A 24509-nucleotide genomic window follows, 5' to 3' on the forward strand; every position below is an offset into this window, starting at 1 on the left:
TTATTGATAGGGTGGAATCAAAGAAAAATATGTGAAGTAGGGCTTTTTGTAGGGCTTTTTTTTTGCGGTGGTGGGAACACCACACTCTTGTGGTTCAGCTTTGTTCATGTTGCATAAAGGGTTGCAGCTCAGGAATCTTGTGGCTGGGGTAGAAGTCTCTTGCTTTTGGGATGGCACATTTTTAAAGTTTTGTAGTTTCACTGGCAAAATTTTATGTTTCTGCTAGAAAACTCTCTAGGAAAAGTACATGTATATTTGAATATACACATAATTTCCTATATAAAACATTCATTTAACTAGAGTGGTGTCCTTGAAGTTGCACAGATTAATCACTGGTTCTGTTCAGCAAATAGTGGTTGCTGTGATTTTTCTCTTGTCTGGAAAACAGTTGCATTCCAGGAGAACATTACTAACTCAAGTACAAAAAAGTAAAAGTCCAGGTACATCTCTTGGGTAAAGCAGTAGCACAGACCTTGCATCAGAAAGCATAGGAATCTATGTAACAGACACAACTGCAGGAAATCTAGAAAATGTAGTTGAAAATTTTTGAGGGAAGCCCTCAGTGTCTAACTCCAGCAAGAAAACATCATCTGATGAGCTAACAGAGCTAAAGAATTAGTTCTCTCAAAAAAATCTGCAGATTCACAAACTTTCATACTGCTCACTGCATTCTGTACAGGTATGTTTGTGTTACACCTCTGTCAGCCTGGTTGTTAGGTATGGAGCTTTTTGGACTGAAGTTGCTGTTCATAATGCCAGAAACTCCCAAAATGTAATCTTCTATCAGGCTTCACTCACAGACTCATCGTTACTGAACTCAGCCACCATTCCCCTGTATTATACTAGGACAGTACTGCTTGGAATGTTACAAGAGACACATGAGGATCAGCTCTGCCATGTTTCCAAGTTTTGGAGCAGCCACTGGCTTTGGCAAGGTTCTTGGTTCCAAAACTGTTACAATAAAAAGCTAAAACAAATTTAAAAGCTTGATAGCTACTCTTTGCCCCTTGTTGATATCATAGACCTTCCCTAGTGATATCTGTAGTCCCATTGTCAGTCATAAGTAAATTTTTTTGTTGCTGACTGCCTCACCACGGTGAGAGGATAAGTGAAGTTCACAAATTCTGAACATAAAATTTCACTTGTGAGAGTAGCCCAAGACTATGCTTGCAGCCCTCATGTAACAGATCCCCAGTTTTGGCAGGTGGCATTTACTCAGTCATTGCTGTTCCGCTCTTACGAGATCCATTGGCTGCTGGGACAAGTTACTGTTCCACGACCATCAGCCACTTGAGCTGTCTCATAGTCTAACTTGTGGGCTTCATTGTCAAGGAGAACTGAAATCAAGATCTACCTTATCAATACAACACCCTGATAAAGAATGAAGACCTAAAATGGCCTTTACTCTAGGTTCTTCTCTACAAGCTTGTAGATGAAGTCCACTGTAAGTTCCTGGCATGGAGATAGAATTCTTCTTCCCAGTGCTGGAAAAAAAGTTGTTAACAAAAATGACTTCAGAAGAGAAAACCTCTTGAAATAGGTGCATTTTGCCTTTGAATGAAAACAGTGGGAGCTCAGCATTCACCCTGACTACACCTTTCACATTTTCCTCCTAAATGCCATCTGCTGCAGAAATTCTGCCATTCAAGAGAGCAGTATTGTTCAGCACAAAGATAAATGAAGTGGTGCCCAATCAAACTGATATCACAGCTGGAGGTGAGAGTAAGTTTTGCTGCATTGGTGAGAGCTATGTCGTTTGGTTATGCTGCACAGACTTGCATACTTGGGTCATACTTAGACTGTGAATTTCCCATTCAAGACCAGTCAAACTTCAAGCAAACTGGCCTGGATGTGTCTGTCATGGTTTTCACAGTAATCTTACGTTTGAGCTTTTTGAAAGGACCTTTCAGATACCAGTGGAGAAATGCATTTCATGTTGTCTTTACTGCCTAGAAATAAAAGAGCATGTTTGTAGACAAGAGTTGGTGAATGTGCATGATAACGACTATCAGCCCCAAAGGAGAGTTTGGAAATTTGTCAGTATGCTGTAGTTCAGGGAAATGCTTTTCCAGACCAGGATTACATTGATGAGTGAATGTGTTCATAAAGAATGATACCCCTGATCCTTGGAGCCTTTTTTGTGTAGTCATTAACTTTTGATTAGAGCTTTCTGTGCACTTCATTTTCAGTCTCAAAAATTCTCAGAATCTTTGCAAATAGAAGACTTGGATTTCCTTTTTGTTTTTTTTTTCTCTAAACAAGTTCTAATTTCCAGGTTCTAACCTATGGTCATGGATTTTTTTGTCTCAGAACAGCGAAGATATTTTGAGTAGACCCAAGAGCTGTATTGCTTCTTCCTTAACAAAAGGGAGATCCTGCTTGTCAGGCGGGGTATGGCAGTATTTTGGTAGTAGCTGAGCGGAGTCCTTGCATGATGCAGTGTTGATTGCTGATAAAGTGTTGATACCTGGATTATTTTGTTGAGTTAGTAAAGACTGGGAGATGTAACTGATATTTATAAAATCATGAAGGCAGTGAACAAGATAAATGCAGAATTGTAGTTCATGACTCCTGCAATGAGTGCAAATGCTAGAATTAACAGGATGTAAATTTTAAAGAGATGGGAGCTTTTTTTCCATCAGGAGTGGTGAACTTGCAGGTTATGTTGTTTTCACAGCTTCTTGAGACAGATGATACTGGCCAGTTGAAACAGTGATTGGATAAAATGATGGAAAAATAATTTCACAAGCTGGTGCTAGCAGATAGAGGGTATGTCTGCCATCTAAGTTAGGGCAGCTGTGGATACTGGGAGAGTGTGAGACCAATAGTCCACAGATAGTAGCCAGGTTTGTGTTCTGTCCCTTTATGGTATTTCTCCTACTGCTGTTAGAAAACACTGGACTAGATGGACCATAGTTCTGACCCAGTGGGATATTTCTTTTGTCTTCTCTCAGATTCTCCTGTACATTATCACAGTCTAATACTGCCCTTGCTGTGGCAATAATTTGAACCAGTAGTATCACATTTTCTTCTTCATTTGTCTGTGAAAGTCATAGTCTTGACTATAATTCTTCATTGCAAAGGTGACTGAAATGAACCCTTCCATGTCAGATTCATCCTACCTTGCTTCGTTCTAGAGAGTGCATCTTGGATCCCACTTTTAATAATGAATCTTTAATTACACTCAAATAATCTATTATTAATTATTTCCAAAATTCAGGAATTCTGTAGCCTGGACTTGTATCTGCAAGGGATGAATCTGCCACCTTTGCACTCTTCTCACACTTACACAAATTGTCACATCGTATATGAAGATTCTTAACTTGTTCTTGTGTTTGTCAGTTTTACTTTTGCACCACTGCTTCCAGAACTGACCACAGCACTGTATTCATTGAAGGAGCCAAGTTACTGATCTTTCTTACAGTAGTTGGAGTCTTGGTGTGTTCATATTTAATATAGTTCATCCTCTTGTCTTAAAATTTTGGCATGCCTGGAGCTATAGTTCCAACTAAAGCATGATAAGTATATCCCATCTCATTGTGAAGCATGAAGAATGACAATGAGTATATACATTACTTTTACCACAAGGCATCTCATCTCAGTATTGATAGGTAATGTATAGAGTGTGTGTGTACATACAGTGGGATGTGTCAAATGTATTTCCAAACTCCTAAAGTAGGTAGCCTTTCCTGGAGAAAGGCTTCTGCACACACACCAAGTATGTGTACAGAATCTAATCTTACACATCTTATATGGAATTTATTAAAACTGTTGAAACCTCATCTGAATGTAGCACAGCAGAAGCACTTAAAGGGGTACTGGATGCCCTTGTACCACTTTTTTGTAGTGTAGACTTGTATTCATATGCAACCAGAGCTAGTGCTGTGGGAGGAACTGTGAAATAGATTACGATTCTAACATGCAATCTTTTTTTTTTGCTCCTAAGGAATGGTGTGGAAGACAGTTGTTTACCATCCTGAAGTACTGTCAGCAATTGCTTCTAGTAAATAACATTTCCCTGATTGCATCTAATTCATTTTTCTCTCCTGTCTCAGAGTTCCAACCAGGAGTGCCATGGAAAGGTATACAAAACATTGACCCTGAATCTGACCCCTATGTGACCCCTGGAAGTGTGCTGGGGGGGACAGCCACATCTCCCATTGTAGATACTGACCACCAACTTCTGCGGGACAACACCACAGGTAAAACAGTGCACATCTGCTCTGTGCTGATCACTGTGATTATCAGTCCGATAACTCAGGATCGTGTGCTCATTTCAGGCAAACAGTCTGTTGCATTTGTCTGAGAAGGAGAAGGAAGCTGCCTGCCTTTGCACTGTGGCTGGGGGCACCTGAAAGCTTGGCATTGCTACAGTCGTGGCTCTCTGGAGGTTTAATGGTGTTACAGAAATCTCTGAACTTGGTCTCCTCTTTCTCTCTCCTTTTCTCTTTGACAGGGTCTAATTCTTCCCTCAACACCTCGCTGCCTTCACCTGGTGCCTGGCCCTACAGTGCCTCTGACAATTCCTTCACCAACGTTCATAGCACTTCAGGTATGCAGGCTTTGAAACTTAACCAGACAAAGCATTTTTCATTTAGCACTAGATCATTGTTGTTCCACTGGGAGTATTTAGTCCATTGTGTGTAACAGTGACTGGGGAAGACAAACACTGAATAGAACCCCCTCCTTCCTCTCCCCCCACCCTTTATATGCTGAGCATTACTCCATATAGTATGGAATATCCCTTTGCACAGCTGGGGTCAGCTGTCCTGGCTGCATTTCCTCACAACTTCTTGTGCACCCTCATCCCTCCTGCTGGTGGGAGGATGTGAGGAACAGAAAAAGCCATGATGCTGTGTAAGCACTCCTCAGCAACATAATTAAATCATCTGTATTTATCCATGCTGTTCGTGATACCTTGTGAAGGCTGACCTAAAATAGAGGCTAGGCAGAGTTAAATAAAGTAGGTATTTATTAAAAGGCCTCAGTGGCTACACCTTGGGCAGTACAAGAGCCCAACCAGGGTTACACCCAAGATGAACCCAAAATGGTCACAAAAATGGATGACCAGTCACAAGGTCTCACACTTTAATGAGTTCTGGTCCATTTGCATGTTGGAGTTAATTGTCCAGTTATAGCTTTAGGTTGTGAAGTCCCATCCTTCTTGTTCTTCTCTCTTCAGTCCATGTTGTTTATGCTCTTGGCCTGAAATTTGGGTCAATTGTCTTTGGTCTCAAGCTAGGAAAGGAATTGTTTTTTCCTAGTTACTCTGTGAAGAGAGCTTACCATCCCTTAATATGAAGCTCAGAACTACACATTAAAGCAGTACAGAATCTGAAAAATATAAAAGCTAAAACCTAAGACATCATTCCCAGCATAAATCCCAAACACAGCCCCATGCTAAGTACTATGAAGATAATTGACTCTACCCCAGCCAAAACCAGCATATTATGCAAGTTAAAGAATGAGTAGTGGGAAACAGCAGATGCAAAAGGAAAGATAAAAACAGTATATGTACAATCTGTTGACAAGTCAAACTTTTAAAATATTACCTGCTTGTGTATGTATTAGTAAAGGTGAGTGATTTTATTTACTTTAACTTTAGGACATGAGAGTGCTGTGAAGGGAATGGTTTTGCCTTGTCGTTTATAGCACTCATCATTCCCTGAAATCCGGACAGAGAAGACATTTGGTCCTCTTGCTTTTAATGGTTGGCCTGTATATATAAACTTTAATATATGTCTCAGATGCTTCATAAGAAGGTCTCTACAGCTTTCTGGTAAAAAATTGTTTGTGCACACACTTTGCAGTAAAGTGCTGGAAATACTTGCTCCAGATGAACCATTTGGATTTTAAGCTTCTTGCAAATGTCAGAATTTTTTCTTGAAGACATCATTGTCTTGACAATTACTTAAAAATGAAGAATTGTGTATAAATAACAGGGGTGATGAACAGAGCTGAGCTACATCTGGCTCGAGCTTCAGGTTTTTTTATCATATTGAATGAAAGCTGTTTTCAGGAGTTACCTCAGCATCTTCACCAAATGTGTTGAAAGTGCTCTTTAGTCCTTAAGAAAAACTGAATTCTTGCCACCGATTTGTGAGCTGACTTTGGTTTGAAGCACTCTATGCAGCATTCTAGTGACAGAGAAGGTTCCTCTGTTACAGCCTGTGGAAAGGAGTGGCATGTAGCAACTTCTTGCCTTGGCTTAATTTTTGTCTAGCACATAAGAAAGACTGAAGAGGTAAAAATATTGAAGTCGTGGTCAAATTGAGGAAATGAGACCACTGCCACATACCTATTTCTTTCTGTCTGCTGGACACAAGTGTTTTACAGTCAGAGAGCCAATCATCTGAACTGAGAATTTAGAATTCACCTATCTGTAAAGCAGAGTCCAGTGAAAGCAGGTTTTTAAGCACTTTCAAAGGTTAGTGCTTGGCCACCAAAGGTGGTACTGACCATCGCTGTGTCATGGAAATACAGAGATCTAGCTGTAAATTGAAGCATGCTTATACATGCTGAAAGCTTTATTATCTTGGTTTCCAGATGGGTTTATTTCATGCTGCCCTGGCATATCATAAATCTGTGTTATTTCACTTAATTTCAAATTACATTCACCATTGTCTGCTGGTGACTGAAGTTAAATGCACATATTTGCACACATTATGTTTAAGATAATGTTTGACACAGCCTTTCCCACCCCATGTCTGTGTTGGCTGGTTCTCAGTGCAGAACAATGAGGAATTTTCAAGGAATTATGACTTTTGAAATGTCCCTTGGTGTCAGAAGTTGTGGGAGAATTTGCAGTCTGACTTATTTTAAAAACTGGCTTAGGCAGAGCTTGCAAATATTCATGACCAATAGTGGTATTTTGGGGAGTGCTTTTATTTTTCTCTTTTATTGCATTTCTTTATAAAGAGTTCTTGAAATGTGTGAAGGATATCCACTATAAGTCTTTTAACAGGCACCTGCCTTCTAGTAAAAAAAAGCACTATCAAGATTGTTGAGAAGTCCAGCCGTCGCACAGCTAAGCAGCCCTCTGTGCATTACTGCTGTGTCAACATTGTGGGAGCTTTGTTGGCTCTCAAGAAAGCTTTGGTCTTGTAGGGAGGACATCTTTAGGAGGCAACATTAGCTTAGTAGATCAAGAATGGTGAATGCGCCTTTTAGTGCTCTGCAGGGATTTTTTTGCATGAAGAAGGTTCCATTTCATTAAACGTCAGTAGTGCCAAAATTTTAAGAAATTCTCAGATTAAATGTAGTGTGGACATAAAAAATACAGTTAATCTAATTAATGATGTAACATTCTGCAATCAGCTACATTATCGTAAATGATCCTGGTATATTACTTTTTTTAAATCAGCATGTGTAAAATAAGCAAATATTTACTTACACGTAGCATGGGCTACGTGTAAGTATGGTTTTGGTATGATAAATTAACTGTTGTATGATCCTGTGTTTCACGCTTGTCCCCAATAAAAATGCAGTCAAAAGACTTAGTGTGATAGGACAGGTACTTAATCTCACAAGTTTCTCTAATATATACAATTTCTTTAATTTTCTAGCAAAATTCAGTGATTACAAATCAACGTGGTCCCCAGATCCCATAGGACACAATCCCACTCATCTCTCCAACAAGATGTGGAAAAACCATATTTCCTCAAGGAACACTACAGGGCTGCCCCGCCCACCTCCTGGCCTGACCAACCCCAAACCATCATCTCCATGGAACAGCACAGCACCCCGATCGGTCAGGGGCTGGGGGGCACAGGACTCAAGGCTTGGCTCTGGTGAGAACAAATCAACTGCAGCACCACTGTTCAGACCTGAGCAATGTATGTTTCACAGCGCCAGTGGTGTGGGGGAAAGAAAGTTGCAGTTGTCTGGTAATAGGAAAAAAGAGAGTTCCTTCTTGAAATGGAAATTTGCTGTCAGTAATTGGGGTGGTCAGGGATGGAATCCCAGGTCTTGCTGCAGGGAATGTGTGAGGAAGGGCTGAGAACTGCCAGAAGAGAACACCTGCTCCTTAGGGCCTTTCAAGACTAGATCCTTGCTGTGTGTGAGAAACTCCTCAAGGATAAACTCTAGTAAAATTAATCTTGATGTGAACTGTGAGCAAAGATGTCATTTTGTTTTCAGGATTGAAGATTAGACTTTCATGTTTTAGCAAGACTGCTAATGCTAATTTTTTCTGAAAGACCTAACTGTAAAGAAAGATGATTTTTCTTTGTATCAAATCTGTCTTGATTACTCTGTCTTATAATTTGCAGCATCTACTTGGAGTGATGGTGGCTCAGTTCGTCCTAGCTACTGGCTGGTTCTTCACAATCTCACTCCACAGGTATTTTCTGTGGTTGTTTCTGGGGACTCGTTTGCTTTAGCAAAGATTTGTGAATTATTCAGTCGTTTCTTTTTGAATAAAATCTGACAAAATCAGATTTGTCAACATATGTAACATATTTCTACTAAACCAAGCTGCAGTCTGACTTATTTTTCTATTGTAATCTCTTCAGCTAATTTTATGATGTTCATGTTTTGCTATGTGACTGTTAAAACATTTCTTTACTTAAGAGTTAGAAAGAATAATTGAACAGAAAGATTTTTCTTAGAAGTGAGGGTGAATTTCATGACTATAATATGAAATGGTTTACAGCTGTTCTTTGGGATGTTGTCAATAAGAAATTTAATGTAACTGCCAGTTTTTGCTTTAGTGTTTCCATAGTGAAACCACTGAATTTTTCCAGCGCTTCTGCCAAAACCAGTCTCATTAGGTTATTTCTGCAAGTATTCTCAGAGCTTGCTGCCATTCTGAATGAATTCTGTGGAGATCTTGGTTTCAGCATTCACAATTAGTATTCAAGGCCTAGGAACAGCTTATATGATTATCAGCAGTATCCTGAGGTCTAGACAGAAGAGTCCCTTCTTCAGCCAGATAATTTACTGTGTTTCTACAGTCTGCAAAAAAAGGTTGATGTGAAAGGAAAAGCTGAGTCTCCAGCAGATCACCCAAAATGGTGAGCTGTGCTCCATCTGTAAAAAAGACTGTTTACCTTGATGGGAAGAAAAAGCACAGTTCTAAGTGTGGCTTGTGTGAAATACTTCAGTGCTGCTTTAGGAATTATTTAGTGGAAGAAGAATATATTTTGGAGGCGTTTAAGTTAGTAGGAAAGAGAAACAGATCATAGCTGTCTCATTATGGATTCTCTCTTTATTGTGGATCACTACACTAGAGAGAGAAGTGTAAAGGTTCAGATGGATTCATAGACTCATAGAATGGTTAGGCTTGGAAAGAACAAGATGTTCATTTCAAGGTTCTCTGCTTTAACCTTGACCATACCACCACACAACTTCCTTTTCCCTCATTTGAAGCTGTGTTATAAAATAGGGGGGAAAGAAGGAAGAAAGTAGCACTTCCTTAAGTAGTTGCACATACGAATCCCATTCATATGCCCATGTCCCTGTGGCACACCAGGAATGGAATCTGTCTGTACAGGACACCTGGGAGAGCAGCTGTTACTGGAGGTAAGCAACAAGCTGTTACTGCTGCAGAAGGAATGTAGGCAACAACTGCTGTGAAAACATTAGTTCAGATGGAATGAACATTGGTGGGTTTGGCAGCAAAATCACTGACTCTTTCTGTCACTGTTTCATAAACCGCAAAGACAAAGAAGAATCAAAATAAATTTTAAAAAAATTCATTGTAGAGATATTTCCAGTTTTGCAAAAACCTTTTAACAAGTAGTTTATATACATTCTATTGAAATCAAAGGGCTGAAGACTAAGGCATTCTGGTTCCTTTAGTAGAAATTGTGATGACTGAAGGTGGTGAGAAGTACAAGTTGTGTATAATTACTAGAAAGACTGTCGATGTAAAGATAGTGACAGTGTAAGAAACTCAGTGAAAGAGGGAAGACTGGACTCAAGCTGTAAATGAACAGGAAAGATAATTTAGATTATTCCATACTAAAGCAAAATCCATGTAACAGTGAGAAGTCAAAATATACCAGTTCCTGTTTGAAAATCAACTTCTGTCACCTTTGCTTTCTTCCCACTGCTTTCATCTGTTTTTCTTTCTGAGAGCAGCATATTTTTCAATTACTGTCGCGAAGTCAGGATTAAAATATGTGTGGAGAAATAATTACAAACATCTGTTTCATCCTGGCTGTTCTTCCTCAGATTGATGGGTCAACCTTGAGGACGATCTGCATGCAGCATGGCCCACTGCTGACATTCCATCTGAACCTGACCCAGGGCACCGCCCTCATCCGATACAACACCAAACAGGAGGCGGCCAAGGCCCAGACTGCACTGCACATGTAAGCAAGGTTTTGAGACAAAAATCTCTGAGGGTGTGGGGTGGGTGGTGTAAGCCCCTAAACTCAGTGAATTTTTGAATTTTACTAACCTCTTGAATTCCAAAGGCTTTTAACCTGTTCTTCATCTGTTTTGTTTAAAAGGTGGCATATGTGCATTTACTTCATGGTATAGGCACTTTTATTGTTCTTGGTGTTAACGTTCAGAACCTTAGTTTAAATTTATTAAGATTTTGTTCAGGGACAACTGAATGTGGGGGCAAGGGGGTTGGGGTGTTTTTCTTTTTTGTTTTTTCCCCATATAAAATGGAAGTTCTTTTGTTTTGAGTGAATTTCACTGTCAAAAACAGCTAAAGTTTTCCATGTCTGCTCCATTGTAGCAATGTAGCTGATGCCTCCTTTCGTTTGGACACCTATTAGTGTTGTTCCTGTGCTGTCTGAATCCCTTGCTCTTTTGGCTCTAACTATTTTGTTTCTTATGTGTTCCTTGCCCTGTAGGTGTGTGTTGGGAAACACTACCATCCTGGCTGAGTTTGCCACAGATGAAGAGGTTAGTCGCTTTTTGGCACAAGCTCAGCCCCCTACACCTGCAGCAACCCCGAGTGCACCCGCAGCGGGCTGGCAATCCCTGGAGACAGGACAGAACCAGACAGATCCAGTTGGACCTGCTTTGAATCTCTTTGGTGGGTCAACAGGGCTTGGGCAGTGGAGCAGTGGTGGCGGCGGCGGCAGCAGTGGGGGTGATCTCACTGGCGCTTCATTGTGGGGGCCCCCAAACTATTCTTCAAGCTTGTGGGGGGTCCCGAGTGTAGAGGATCCACACCGAATGGGCAGCCCTGCTCCCTTACTACCTGGAGACCTTCTGGGAGGAGGGTCGGATTCAGTCTGAACTTAGAACTTTCAACTCTGACCTCGTGACCTTTTTTGGAACAGCAGCAGCACTAACTTGACCTTTTTCGTTTTTTTCAACTTGCAATAAATACATTTATAAAAGGAAAAAAGAAAACGGAGAAAGAAAAAAAGGTGGGTCATTGACAGACTGTCTGAGCACATAGCTGCCTCCCTTATATAACTTCAGTTTTTTCGTTTGGAATATGAATCCAAAAAGAGAACATATCACTCTTGAAATACTTGAATCGTGAACGCCAACTTAGAAAGACAATGTGAAGCAAGTACACATACCATTTAAATTTAAACAGAAAAAATTAAAAAAATTAGTTTCTAGTTTTTCACTTTTTCATGTTATACGGAAGTTGTTGCTAAGAAACATATATACTGAAAAAATAGCTTTTTAACTTTGTTTGCACTGGGTGTGTTTCCGTCCTTAGGTCTACCATGTTGGGTTGGGGTTGGGGAGGGGTTCAAAAGAATAAGGGAGGGAGGGAAAGACTTGACGGAGCCTCACTTTAAAAACAAAAATAAAGACAAAAAAAAACCTAGAAAAAAATTTAAAAATTAAAAACCCACAAAAAAAAAAAAAAAAAACAAAACAGAAAAAACAAACAAAACAAAAAAACCAACACTTTGTGATTGGCTGGTTGATAAGTACCAGTGTGTTCTGGCACATGTAACTGCCCACGTGTGCTTGTTTCTGTGTGAGTGCGTGTGCACATGTTTGTGTGTGTGCATTTTTTTCTCTATATATATAATCTTGAAACGCTGCATTGCTGATGGTCTACGGGCTGGCTGGCCATCTGCATGTCTTGATTCTGAAAGCAAGACAGGCATGGTGGAGTCCCTGTGGCTGAAGCGGAATCCAGTTGGGCTGGATTAAAATTTGTCAGTAGGTTTTTTTAAATTCGTTTAGCAGGGTGCTATCTCAAATCTGCAGATCATACAGAGTGGATAGTTGCTTCCTAGCCCTTGTTCTAACCCTGTGGTAGAGCAGAACACTGCCATATCCAGAGGATTTGGTGAGAGGGGAAACAATGTTGTCTTTGAGTAAACAGTATCTTTATTTATGTCTGCATGTGGGGTTTTTGTACTGAATGAACCCTAGAGTGTTTGTTATGTAATGCAAGCCATTTATTTCTTCCGACAAGGGGAAAAGAGGAGGAAAGAAGACATTGCCATTTTTTGTGCATATAGACAAATGTTCTTTTTCTGTCTCTTGCAAGCTTCAGTACCTTTTAAAAAAGAGTGTTTCTTTTCTCCCCCAAACTTAAATAAGCACCTGTACTCATTCTGGAGGAATCCATCAAAAGCTTGAAAATCCAGCCCAACCAAATTAGCCTTTTAGTTGATTTACTGCTTCTATTAAAACTGACAAAAAGCTAAATGGTGTCAGCAAAGTGCCAGCCAGCCTGCCTCATCTCCTGAAAGCACATGCAGCCCACTCCTTCCTGCGTCCTTCATGGTGAGCGTTACCTGTGCCAGGCCTTGGTGTCATTACAGCGCCAGACCATCACTGACAGAAACGTTTACTTACGAATGTTCTTAAACCAGTGTGTACTTCAAAGGTTTCCTTTTGTTTCTCTGTGTTGTGTTTTTTCCTGTGTATGTGGTTTTGCTTAGGGAGGTATATAACTAGCAAAGACTTTTTTTTTTTAAAGAAGTATTGCACCTTTTTGTTTTTTGTTTTTACTTTTTTCTGTACTGTTGCTTTTTAATTTCTGTATTTAAGGAAAGGTTTGGGGTTTTTTTAGCATCAGTGTAGTAATACTCTGGGCAGGATAGGGGTGACCTATAATCCACAGTGATAGCCAGTGTGTGCGTGCATGTGTGCGCTGGGAACAAAACTTTTAAGACCTGTTGTTGTGAAAAGAGTTGTAGCAGACTTGAAGGAACATCCCCTGACACAAAGCAAGAAGCTTTTTGTGGGGATGGGGCCGGGGGAAGAGGGAAGAGAGATGCCGGTACTTTTTCCATAAGTGCTAGGACTTCCATGCAGCATTGTCCAGCTGTTACACTGTCTGACAAAGTGCCGACCTTCTGTACCAGCACATACCTGTCCATTCCAGCCCTCAGAGGGAGCAGTGCTTTATCACCTAGCCGAGGGGGGCAGATAGGGGAGTCTGTTTCTTCAGCCTTTTCATTGAAGGATGTGACCATGTCTAATGCATTTAACTCATGGGTTTGGTGGGCAGAAGCAAAACCAGATGCAAGTCATGGGGGGAGGTTGGTGCGCGCGCGTGTGTGTGTGTATGCCTGTGTGCTGGGGGTGGGAGGGAAGGGCTAGGGAATTACATGGCTGTTTAATTTTATTTGCCCTTTCTATGTAAGCCCCAATGTCACAGTGAAGACTGACTGAGGGAAATGCTGCATATACACATGCCTGTAGATTTGTATGCAAAGCGTTATGTGATAAAAAAGTATGAGTAGCTTTGTATTTGTTTAGTAAACTGGAGTATGCAGCATACTCTAGCCCCTTTGGAAAATACTTTCCTATCATGTCTCCTCCATCTATCACACCATGCACAAAGAAACAAAATGCTCTCTTTCAGTTCCTGCTAGCTGGCTAGTAACCCTTGTGTTCAGGCATCTGTACAGCTTTGTTTCTGCTCAAAGACCAAGCACGCTCAGACATGCAGAGCAGGTTCTTAAAAGTCCCATGCCAGCAGTACTTCCTAGTGAAGCACCTTTGGCCTGAGCAAGCCAGTATCTGTTCTGTCACATGGTCTGCTATACATGCTGGTTCATTGCTGTGTTCCACCCTCACTTCTCTCTCCCAACCTGCCCTAAGGTCCCTTTTCCTGCACTTTGGGCTAGTTGACTTCATTGCGATACTACGGTGAAAGCCGGGTGCTAGAGCCCCTCTTGTTTACAAGACATAATGAGGGATTTGAAATATTTAAAAAGAAAAGCTAAATTGTTCTTCCATTGTAAGCTTAAAGGGAAAAAAATTAAAATGTACAAAAAAAAAAAAAAAAAAGACCAAAAAGTGCATATATATATTTTAGATGAAGACTAACTCTGGGAGCATTTAACAGTGTTTTTGTTTTTATTTTAACATTTTATTTTCCTGCTTTAAATTTGCAAGCATTCTCAGGAATTCTAGGGTAGGAAGCCAGTTTTTTGAAGATGGTTTATTTAACCTTATCCTAGATAGATGGCTGTTTCTTGTTGATAAACTTTTACAAGTTCCTGAATCTTCAAAATGTTTGAAAGTTTTTACTTTAAAATAAAAATGCTAAAAAAAAAAATAAAAAGAAAAAGAAAAAAAGAAAAAATCTCCAAATGTTACTGTCAAGCGAGGGATCAAGAATTTTAAAGACTTTCTAAATTAAGATACATTAAGAAAGCTTCTCAATATCAGCAACAGGAATTCATTGCAATCTTAAACAATTTGTGGGAGAAGGGTTATCATTTATTGTGCTTTATTACTCATGCAGACGTGTGCAGTTGCATGGAGAAGAGAAGTGTGTGAATGGAAACCTACTATCCCCTCTCGATTGAAAACTAAATAAAAATATTCTTCCAAGCACCTTTTTGAAGCAGAGTGAAAGTATAAACCTTATTAAAAGGCAGTAGAGTTTAACTGAAAGAATCCTCAGTTAGGACGACTAGCAGGAAATACACAATGGTGCTTCTTTGAACCACTTCTGAGCAGTGCTAAAGTAAACCAGTGCTGACGGATTACTCAGTAATGAAGTAGTTCTATTAACCTGCCTTTTTCAGTACAGAAAAAAAAGAATATGGAAAAACTCCACAAAAATGTACATTGGAAATCAACTTCCCTGTTTTCAGCTACTCGGTCAGTTTATTCCCCACTTGGAGATTTGCTGCTTGCTTTTCTTCACCCACCCCACCTCCCAGTCTTTGTTTCTTTTTATATGAGGGAAATAGCTGTTAAACTCCTCTGTTCAACCTGTTGCTGCTGGCTGTCAGGGCTTACAGTCTTGAACTTAAAAGTTCGGTGTTGGGATGGCCAACTTCTGCCTCCCAGCTCTAGGGGTCAGGGGCTTACTCGGCCTGAAACGGCTTGGATCAAACCACAAAAACCGCGCTAGTGCCTTGTTACATGCACCCACATGCCCTACAGTAGGGGAGGGGAGGGAAGACGAGGCAAGGTGAGGCAGTGTAGCCACTTCATGGAAATAGATGTGCCCATTCTTAAGGGAAGAAGAGCATGCCCGTGTGAGCAAGTCGTGCAATGAGTTACTTAATAGTAGTTAAGTTGTTGTTGTTAATAAAAGAAATCAGATGCCAAATTCTGTCTTTCTCATAGCAGCTGCCCAGTGTTTTCATGTTGTGCTGCGTGTGCATGTGAGTCTATTGAAAATAATGCATCAGTAGTAATAATAATGTGCTTCAAAAATCCTGTTGTGGGCCAGTAGAAGGAGGGTTTACTTAGAAAGTTTAGGATTCTATTTTATTTTATTTTATTTTATTTTATTGGTTTTTTTTAATGAGAGAATTTGAGTGCTTTGCCAGAAGCTGTGTTTTATCAAATCAGCAGTGTCCTAAAAGAGAGGAAACCATAGCATTTAGTCAAAAAGGCTGACAGACTTGACATTCACTTGGAAGTGGATTGTGACTGACTGCTGAAGGGTTGACAGTCAGTAAGTTTCAGCAGTCTGCTGGGTCCAAACCTATTGTAGTACAGCAGTCTGCTCCTCATTTCCTGAATGTGCATCCTGTAAGTGTTAGTGACTGTCTCCTCAGTGACAGTTTCCCTACATGGTCAAAGTAACATTAATCTATATTCCAGCTACAGTTGACAGATCTGCGTGGCTTAGTCAGGGCGCTCTCAACCATTGCAGGTGGTGTCTGAGAACTGTGCTAACCAGACTCAACTGCTGGGGACACCCGTTGCTTAATGTTGTAAAAATTCTGCTGCCATTTGAGCTCCTAATAGTGAAAAGTCAGCAGGAGTTGATGTTAGGGTATTTCTGGGCTTTTACAAAACTGTTCCCAGGATGGAGTCATTGGCAGCATCTTGTTTAAGCATATTGGCAAGGTAGGGAGAAGAGGCTGGGGAAAGCACAGCTTGGAATAGACTAAGGGCATCTCTTTCCAGATAAAAATCCTGCCACTTTGCTTACCCTACCTTGCGGTGTCTATCAAGCTGGGAGCTTTTAATCTGTTTGGTAATTCTTTGCTCTAATTGAGGATTTTGTCTTAGCAGTGACAACAGAATCTAGTAAGCAAAACGAAGTGTGGTACAGCTCAGAAACCTGTGTTTAGACTTCTGACATTTGCTTTGGAATACTTGCCATCTTTTTCCAGTGTTTTTACGTTTCTACCTGGACATTTGCCTAGCAGTCTTGAGAGTGGGGTTTTTGTTGGTTTGGGGTTTTTTTACAATCATAAGGTGTCAGGTTTTTCTTACATATTTTTTTTTAATTGTGCTTCACATTAAGTGGCTTTTGTAATGAGTAAGAATGTTAAGCCAAGTATGTTCTTGCCTCTGCAATATAAACAGGTTGTTTTCAAAAAACTGGGTGGGATAACCATCTTAAAAATTAAATAACAATTAAAAGTTTATATTAAGTTGGCCTCTTTTTCTTTTTACCATGAAATTTCTAAGCATTTATTCCTTAGAACTTTTGCCCTATTTTTTTCTTCTTAAAAATGCTGCCACATCTTCCACTGTGTCCTAATAGTGCATCCAAATAGTACTGTAGTTTTTTGGGGGGAAATTTTGATTAGGTTGCGTTTTTTGCTTCATTATTAAGATGTAGCTCTTAAGTTTCTTATTTTGTTTGTGCATATTGTTTTCCTATTGACTTTTAAGAGGAGCACTGTTTGTGTATCTGAGGTACCCAAATTTGAAAAGCCTGGTCAATGAAATGAGCTGGATCAGGGTTAACATAGCAGATGAGGACCTGTTGTGTTTCCAGTGTGTGTTGCATATAATGCCTTCACTGTAAATCATGTGACCTTAGTGTCTAGGTTCTCAAATGGATTGAAATGCTGGTTTTGTGGAGGCTGGCTAACATCTCAGGGTAATAGTCCTGATTGAGTAGAAGGTAGGGGTTTTTTTCTAAAGATGTGAAGTTCCCTTAACGGAAGCAGCTTTCTTAATTGTAAATATGCATGCATGGTTTATGGGCAGGAAAGTAATACCAAGACAACTACATTGAAATTAATTTAAAAAAAACCAATAAACAAATGCTGTTGATGTGCAACTTTGGTCCTGAATCTGAAGCAGCATACACAGAATCCGTTGGTTTGTCTAAACTTATTTTGCACACAATGTCATTTCAGTTCTGTTGTTTATTTGCCACTGCTTTGCAGTTTTAGGAACTGATACTGTTAGATCATATGGTCATTCCCACTGTGATCAAAACACAGATATCTAAAACACGAACTTTCTTCCCCTTTATCTCCAGTACTAGACTTCCACCTGTGGCAGAAGGATGGTAACAGTAGTGGGGAGAAATATGTGAAGTTTCCCAATGTAGACAGAGTTGGTACTCCCTGTTGTCCTGAATTCACATCCAAACCTAAACCACAAAGCAACTGTTAGGCTGTAGTAGACCTGTTGGTTGGACTAAATGACAGGAGCCATACTGGAGATTTTTAGCAGCCGTGCCTAGTCCATGTCCTTCACAACGTTCTGCATAAGTGTCCCATCACTGTAAATACCAGTGTTGCTGAATTTTACCAAAGTTCCCTTGCAGTAGATAATAGGAAACAGGTCCATTTTGTGGTGACTCACCAAGCAGAGCTTTGCCTACAGTAGACTTTAAGGGTCTGTCTACATTGCTGTCAAAATTGAGTCAGGGTCCTGTTTAAAATTATAGTGCTCTATTTTGTGGTGTTACGTGACCTTAAACTTTGTGATGTAGTAACTGTAGCTGCTGATCCTTGTATGAAAAGTGATTTAAGGTTTCATCTGTGCTACAGAAAGCGCCACAGCTCCTGATGGGTTGGAGCCTACTTTTAAAACTTGTCAGGCTACAATAGATGCAGTTTCATCTGTAGCGCGCAGCAGACAACATCTGTTTGCATCAACAGTTTGCCTGCGCGTTGCTTTTCATCAAGCTATGCAGGAAAGCTTTTCTCTAGAAGTCTCCCAGAGTCCTAGCAAGCTTCTAGCAAATCAAGTGCCCTCTGCAAAAGAGCCATTTTTGCCCTGTTTGTGTGATAGTTGGACTGGTGACATTCAGCAGTGTTAGGATTCCTGTAAACTTTGTAATGAGAAAGGGAGTTTTTTTACTTGATTCTGACAGCCTTTCTGTAAAGTAATAGAGAGCACTCCAGGGAAAAAGAACAAAAAAAAGGGAAGAATGCACTGTGCCAGCCAGCGTTAAGTATTGAAGTATTTTAGCAGCAAACATTCTTGACTGTGATGGGCAGAGGGGAAGAGACTGGAGTGCGCAGTACGAGGAGGCCATGTTCGGCGAGCAGTGTTTCCTTGAGCACTAAATGCCTCTTTTTGGCTGTTAATGTGTGTTGTTACCGTCACAGAACTAACTTCCTCATTTTTTATTGTTTGTGTTTATTAATTGAGAGAAGGTGGAAGCTCCTCCTGTTTCAGATGAAACACAACCAACCATAAGTAATCATTTTCTTCATCAATTTTTGTTGAGGTTGCACAGCTTGTTAGGATAGCTATTTTAGTGACATGGTTATGATATTATGTGCTTTCTTCCCCCTCCCTCTCCCTGCCAGATCTGGCTTACCCTTTCTATATAAGGCGCTGTGTGGGTTTTTTTGTTTTGTTTTGGGGACGTGGAAAAGAAGCAAAATGAAGTGAAAATGCAAGCCAAGGTAGAACAGCCTTACTTTAGGGGGTAGCCTTACAACAGAGCTTTATAGTGAGTGTGCTGTATTCCAAAATATGTAAGCCAAAAACAAACAAAAAAAGCATTCATTTATGCAAAAAAATTTAAAAGAGGTGTTTGAAGACTTCTTTAATATGTACCTTCTAAAGGTGGAGTAAGGTCTCACCAAGTGATAGGTTATTGTGATACTTCTTGCTGGGTCAGTAGGAATGGGTCGGGGTATAAGCGCTTAACGTTTCCTCCTATGTTTTTACAAGCAGTAAGTTAAATGTGGTATTTATGAATGTGCCTTTGTGAGTATAGTGACTGTCTAATTGAGGAGACCGCTTGGGCTGGAGGGGAGACAAGGGTCAGTTTATTCTTTCAAGAGGTCAGACATTGAGATTGCAGCCCACTGGTCCCTTTTGACAAGCAGCATCATTGGCTGGTCTCTACACTGCACAATACGTATTCATATGTGGTAGAGATTGGGGGGGTGTGAAGGGATGTCATGTGATGCACACAGAAGCTGTTGATAGTTTTAGGCTAGTCTGCGTTGCAGGTTGAGTTTGTATATGTATTATGTGGCTTCTCTTTATGTTTGTGTGCATGAGTGTGAATGTGTGTGGCTTTGTTTTTTTGTAAGCACTGGAGAATTTGAACACAGTGATGTTTGAGACAAATTTATACATGTAGAGAAGATGATGTTTTGTAGCTTCTGTTAAATAGTGGGTGCAGGCACACTTTTACCCTCTCTGCCCGTGTCCTGATAAGTGAAACAGGAATTTTTTTTCAACCCTTCAACTTCCAGCACACTTAACGTTGCCATTTAAATGAACAGGGTATTACACAAGAAGAAAAAAAAGAAGTTTTTGAAATGGTAAGGTAGAAGTGTTTAAAAGGAAAAAAATCTGAAGTAATTTTTTGTTTCTTCAAAGCTGTTTGTAGCTAAACATGGGAATCTGCAGTGTCTCCTTCCATTTGTTTTTTTTTCCTAATAATTCACCTCTTCGTCCCACCCAAAACATGAGGTGTACAAGATCAAGAGCTGTTGTTGTAGCGCTTTGTAATTCCCACCCTGAAAAGAAACTCCAGTGGGATCCCTCAGCTCTATTCAGGAAGACAAAGAGAGGAGAGACTCTGCAGTTTTCTTTGCTTCGCTCTCATTCCTCTCTAATGGCCTTGAAATGTATTATTATGCAAATGTGAATTTTGATACTGAACTTAAGAAGAGGTTGTTTGTTCTTTTTTCAAAAAAAAAAAAAGGTCCCATATGTGGTCAGCATTGCTTCTTTATTTTGTAAGTGAATTGTAAACTATGCATTCTGCAAAGGGGGTGCAGGGGACAAAGATACTTTGCTAAACTGTTCAGGAGTTTCTGTGTCCATGGCATATCCATTATAGTTTGGGGAAGTGGGGAAGTGATAACTTTGAATTAAGAAGGAATTGATAACAACCTTTTTTTTGTCAGAGGCTGGCCAATTGCTAACTGGGAAGAGATTTGAATAACCAATTTTGGCTGCAAAACAAAATCAGCTCTCAGCCTTGCACAGGGTGAATTCAGCCGCACAGTGTTAACCCAGGGCGTAAAGGGTGAATGGGACACCAGGTCTACCTGGGGATTATCTACCACCTCCTGTGCTCTGGCCCTTGTTAAGCTCAGGAAACTCACTGCCACAGGCACTGGGTTTTTTTTTATTTACTACTCGTTTTCCATTTCAGCAGTCCTTGTGCTCTTCCAGGAGAGTTGGAATATGGCTAGTCCTTGGTATCCACACTTCCTTATCCCTAACATTTTCTTTGCTGCTGTTTCTGGTACTCTTCATACAGTGACAGAGCAGCTGTGGGCAGGATGGTGGAGACAATACTTTCTTTCTAGTGCTGATCAAAGCCCAGCTATGAGGACTGTGTATTTTCAATGGCAGCAGCTACTGTTGTTTTGTTGTCTGGCGTTGCTGCCAGTGACTTAGTGCTAATGGTGACAGTATGTGAAATTTTAGGGAAAGTAGACTGATATGTTCCCTCTATTTGAAAGGAAATACCCTGTTTTTATTATAAGGTAGTATCATAATGGTCATTAAAAAGGATTTACTTCCTCACATCTCCAAAATGTAATCATTGTGAATTATGTGCATTCCTTGAAGCTTGCTGAGCTTCCAGGAAGAGTCTCCTCAGAAAAAAATATAGATCTCACTGCTCTCTCCATCATTATAATAGGGACCTTTTGACTTGACTTTTTCCTTTATCCATGGTGAACCATGGTACTGGCATTATCTTAGGTGTAATATCATAAACTGAGATATTATCCTGCCTGTATTCAGTGTTTTCATGCAGCAATTTTATTTTTGTTGACATTCACAGTACTGTAATAAGTAATAGACTTGATGATCACTCTCACATCTGTACCTGCCTTGCAGATGTGATCTTATCAGGGTTCCACTCTGTCAGAATGCCTTTTAAAAAAAAGAAAACAAAAAAAATCAGAAGCTTAAACTCATTCACAAAAATACCTCGTGGTACATTTTCCCTTTTGATGTAACCTTTTAAATCTTCGTTTTTCTTCTAAACTTGATGGGCTTTTATTTCCATCCGTTATCTCCTTTGTAAAAAGATGTTTGAACTAGTGGTTTTGAGCACAGGTTTGGGAAGCCTGAAACTCCTGAATTTTAATATTGGCCATTACTCTTTCCTTGCCTTGGGCAAGTCATTTAACTACTTTGCCTTTGTTTTTTCATCTGTAAAGCGGGGTTGTTAATAATACTTACCTACCTCACAGGGGTTTTGTGAGGATCAACTAGTAATGTTTATCAAGTGCTTTAAAGAAAAAAGCATGATAGAAGTATTATGAGGTTTTCACAGCAAGATCGCTAGTTCTTTTTACATTGTTTGCTTGTGTGGAGGGAGATAACCTTTTTGATTTTTTTAATTATTCAATCCATTAGACACTCAGATCCTAAATGATAGAAGTTGATAGAGATTCAGTTACTCATACTCTTCAGTCTTTACACTTGTTTCCATCTTCTCTTCTTTATATAGTTATGCCAGTGTTGCTACAGGTCACATGTCTCCAGTACTTTTGGGTAAGCTTCAACATTGAAGTACTTTGAGCTTGCTGCTTCTTTCACCAGACCACCAAATCAGAAAAAGTTGGTGTACTTCTCCCTGCCATTATATGGCAGTTTTGGTAGTGTCATCTTTGAAGTAGACGCATCTTTTCCTGCCATCAGGAATGGGAGGTGGTGGTGTGTAGTTCCGGAGTGGGGACTGTAAGATGAAGAACCTGGCCACTTTATGCTGCTGCTCCAGGGATGAAGGGCAGAGTAGCTTCCTATGTCCTTCCCCGAGTTAATTTCAGTGTGTTACCAGTCACACTTCAAATGCAGTGTCTCTTCTTCTTGTCCACAACATACAGAAGCCATCACCTGCCAATAGAACGTAGGAACAGAGTGAATGATAGTAGATGCTGCTTGTGTATATGCCTTACAACTCTCCCAAAATGTCTCTGGGAGGGTGGTGGGGGATGAGGTCTTCATTGGGTAAATCTCACAGTTGTCAGGGAACCTCTGCTACTTTCTCCCCTCTCAATCACTTGGTCCCTGTTTCTTCTTTCTGGATGTGCATCTCAGGGATGTGCATATGAGCCCATGCCTCTTGGAATTTGGCGTTTGAAATATCAAGAACATGGTTTCTGTACCTGAAACCCTTCTGTCTGACACTCCCTGGTCCTCTCTGTCCTGCCTTGCTCCCCATGGCCTTAGGAACATCTCTCCACTGTTGCCCTACGCCACCCTCTCCATCTCTGCCAGTAATCAAGGTGAAGTGTGTACAGTGATTCTGCAGAGAAAGAAGCTGAAGTGATGCAAGTGCACTGTGGCATTTACACGCAGAGGTATCTTGTTTTTCTGCCACATCTGCTCTAAAGCCTGCAGAACATCTGATGCATAGTGCTTTTTCTTTCTCATCTAGAAAGCAGAACAAACAGCAGTATAAATCTGAGTATGGTAATTCTGTAATGTTTACTTTAAACTAAATGCTAAGTATTGTCCTCAAAGAACCAAAAAAACACCCACCTTCTAACAAAAATAACCAAATGTAATCTTCCTGGGTGCGGAAGAGGAAAGGAGAGGAGGAAAAGCAGTGACAGGGGAGCGTTCTGATCTATTTTCATCTCCACTGCTCGGCTGGAGGTGTGAAATGCTGCTTTGAGTTCCACAAACATAAGGGATTATGTTTACAAAGGTAAATGCCTTCTACCTGTTCAGGAAACTGGCTACTGGTGGGCATCGGGAGTTGGGCAAGTTTCTCTTCGTTGCAAACAAGTAATAGGAGAAAGGTGTGTCCAGAAGAGGAATGGAGAAACAGATTCATTTCATCTAGTCTTGGTAAAATAATGCCCCCTTTTTCTCTCCTTATGGAATGGAGGGATGAGGTGGCTGAATAGAAAATCATTGGTGTCCAATATGGCTGGATTAGAAAAGGCAGCTTTTCTACTTTGCACATAAATAGGTAACAGGAAGGTACAGCTTAAGTCCTCTTGCCTGAAACACTGTCCCCTGAAGCAGACATTGTAATAGTAAAATAGTGGCTGTGTATATTGATGCTATTTGCAAGTTACCTGTAAGTGTTTATTTTTTTTCTTATACTTGAAATGGCTTCCTTTACTAAACTCTTACCTAGTTCTGGTTTCTCCCCTCTTTCTATAGTGTGCAGTAAGGAAAATTACAGGACGAATGGGGAGAATGTAGAGGAGATGACGCAATGACTTGCATATCCAGGTTTCATCTTAATTTCCATCCCATGTTCTCAGAAATGTTTGAACTTCCGAAGGGTTTTCCATGGACACAGAAACTCAGCACTTTAGAAGGTGCTCTTGTAAGGCTGGCTGCCCCCTTTTCCTCCTTTTCTATATTTTTATTTTACTTTTAGTATAGTGGTACTTAAGATCACTGGTTCACTTAAAAAGAAAAAAAAACCAATAAAATGTTTAAACTCTACTAATGTACAAATAAGCTGAAATGTTGCATTTTATGTGTATTTTTGCCATAGCAGGTACTGTATTTCTCATGCTGGATTTAGAAAAAAAAAAAAAGGAAAAAAAAGAAAAAAACAAACAAAAGGGTGACGTTTTATTGGAGTGTGACAAGTTAAGAGTAATAAAGAATTAAGTCGTCGTCATTTCATTGAAACTGAGAGATGGTGTAATACTTATATATAAGTTTTCTGAAGGTTTTTTTTGGGCTTTTAAACAGCTTTTTTGGTTTTTTGTTTTCTTCGTTTTGGTTTTTTTTTTGTTTGTTTTTTTGTTTGTTTGTTTGTTTTTTGAAAGATATGATTGTATTATGTGCAACTCAGTTGCTTACATTATAACTACAAACTATTTTTGGGTTCCTGGAAAAAAAGAAAAAAATACTAATAAATGTGTTTGGCTGCTAAGCATTTAAAGCTCGTGTTTTGTGCACGTTTTGTGTCCCGCGGCCGTGTCGGGGTCCCTGAGGCCGCCTTGGCCTCCGGGCGCGGGGGGGCGCCGGGCGCGCCGCGGGCTCGG

The 24509-nt window shown here is 40.1% G+C and overlaps 1 protein-coding gene across 4 annotated transcripts in view; it reads left to right on the forward strand.

The window, feature by feature from the left end:
* TNRC6B (trinucleotide repeat containing adaptor 6B) overlaps window positions 1-24400 on the forward strand; it is a 134208-nt gene extending 109808 nt beyond the window's left edge. For 3 of the 4 annotated variants that reach the window (XM_058804452.1, XM_058804453.1, XM_058804451.1), the window contains 6 exons: window positions 4056-4202; window positions 4457-4552; window positions 7566-7835; window positions 8271-8341; window positions 10177-10316; window positions 10812-24400. In XM_058804452.1, the coding sequence (XP_058660435.1) occupies window positions 4056-4202; window positions 4457-4552; window positions 7566-7835; window positions 8271-8341; window positions 10177-10316; window positions 10812-11202 (1115 nt within the window). In that variant the 3' untranslated portion in view covers window positions 11203-24400. The remainder of the gene's footprint in view (window positions 1-4055; window positions 4203-4456; window positions 4553-7565; window positions 7836-8270; window positions 8342-10176; window positions 10317-10811) is intronic. The other variant, XM_058804454.1, reaches the window with a different exon arrangement.
* Window positions 24401-24509: the final 109 nt, after the last annotated feature.

Source organism: Ammospiza caudacuta, chromosome 5 (genome assembly GCF_027887145.1).
Source record: "Ammospiza caudacuta isolate bAmmCau1 chromosome 5, bAmmCau1.pri, whole genome shotgun sequence".
Classification (NCBI taxonomy): Eukaryota; Metazoa; Chordata; class Aves; order Passeriformes; family Passerellidae; genus Ammospiza; species Ammospiza caudacuta.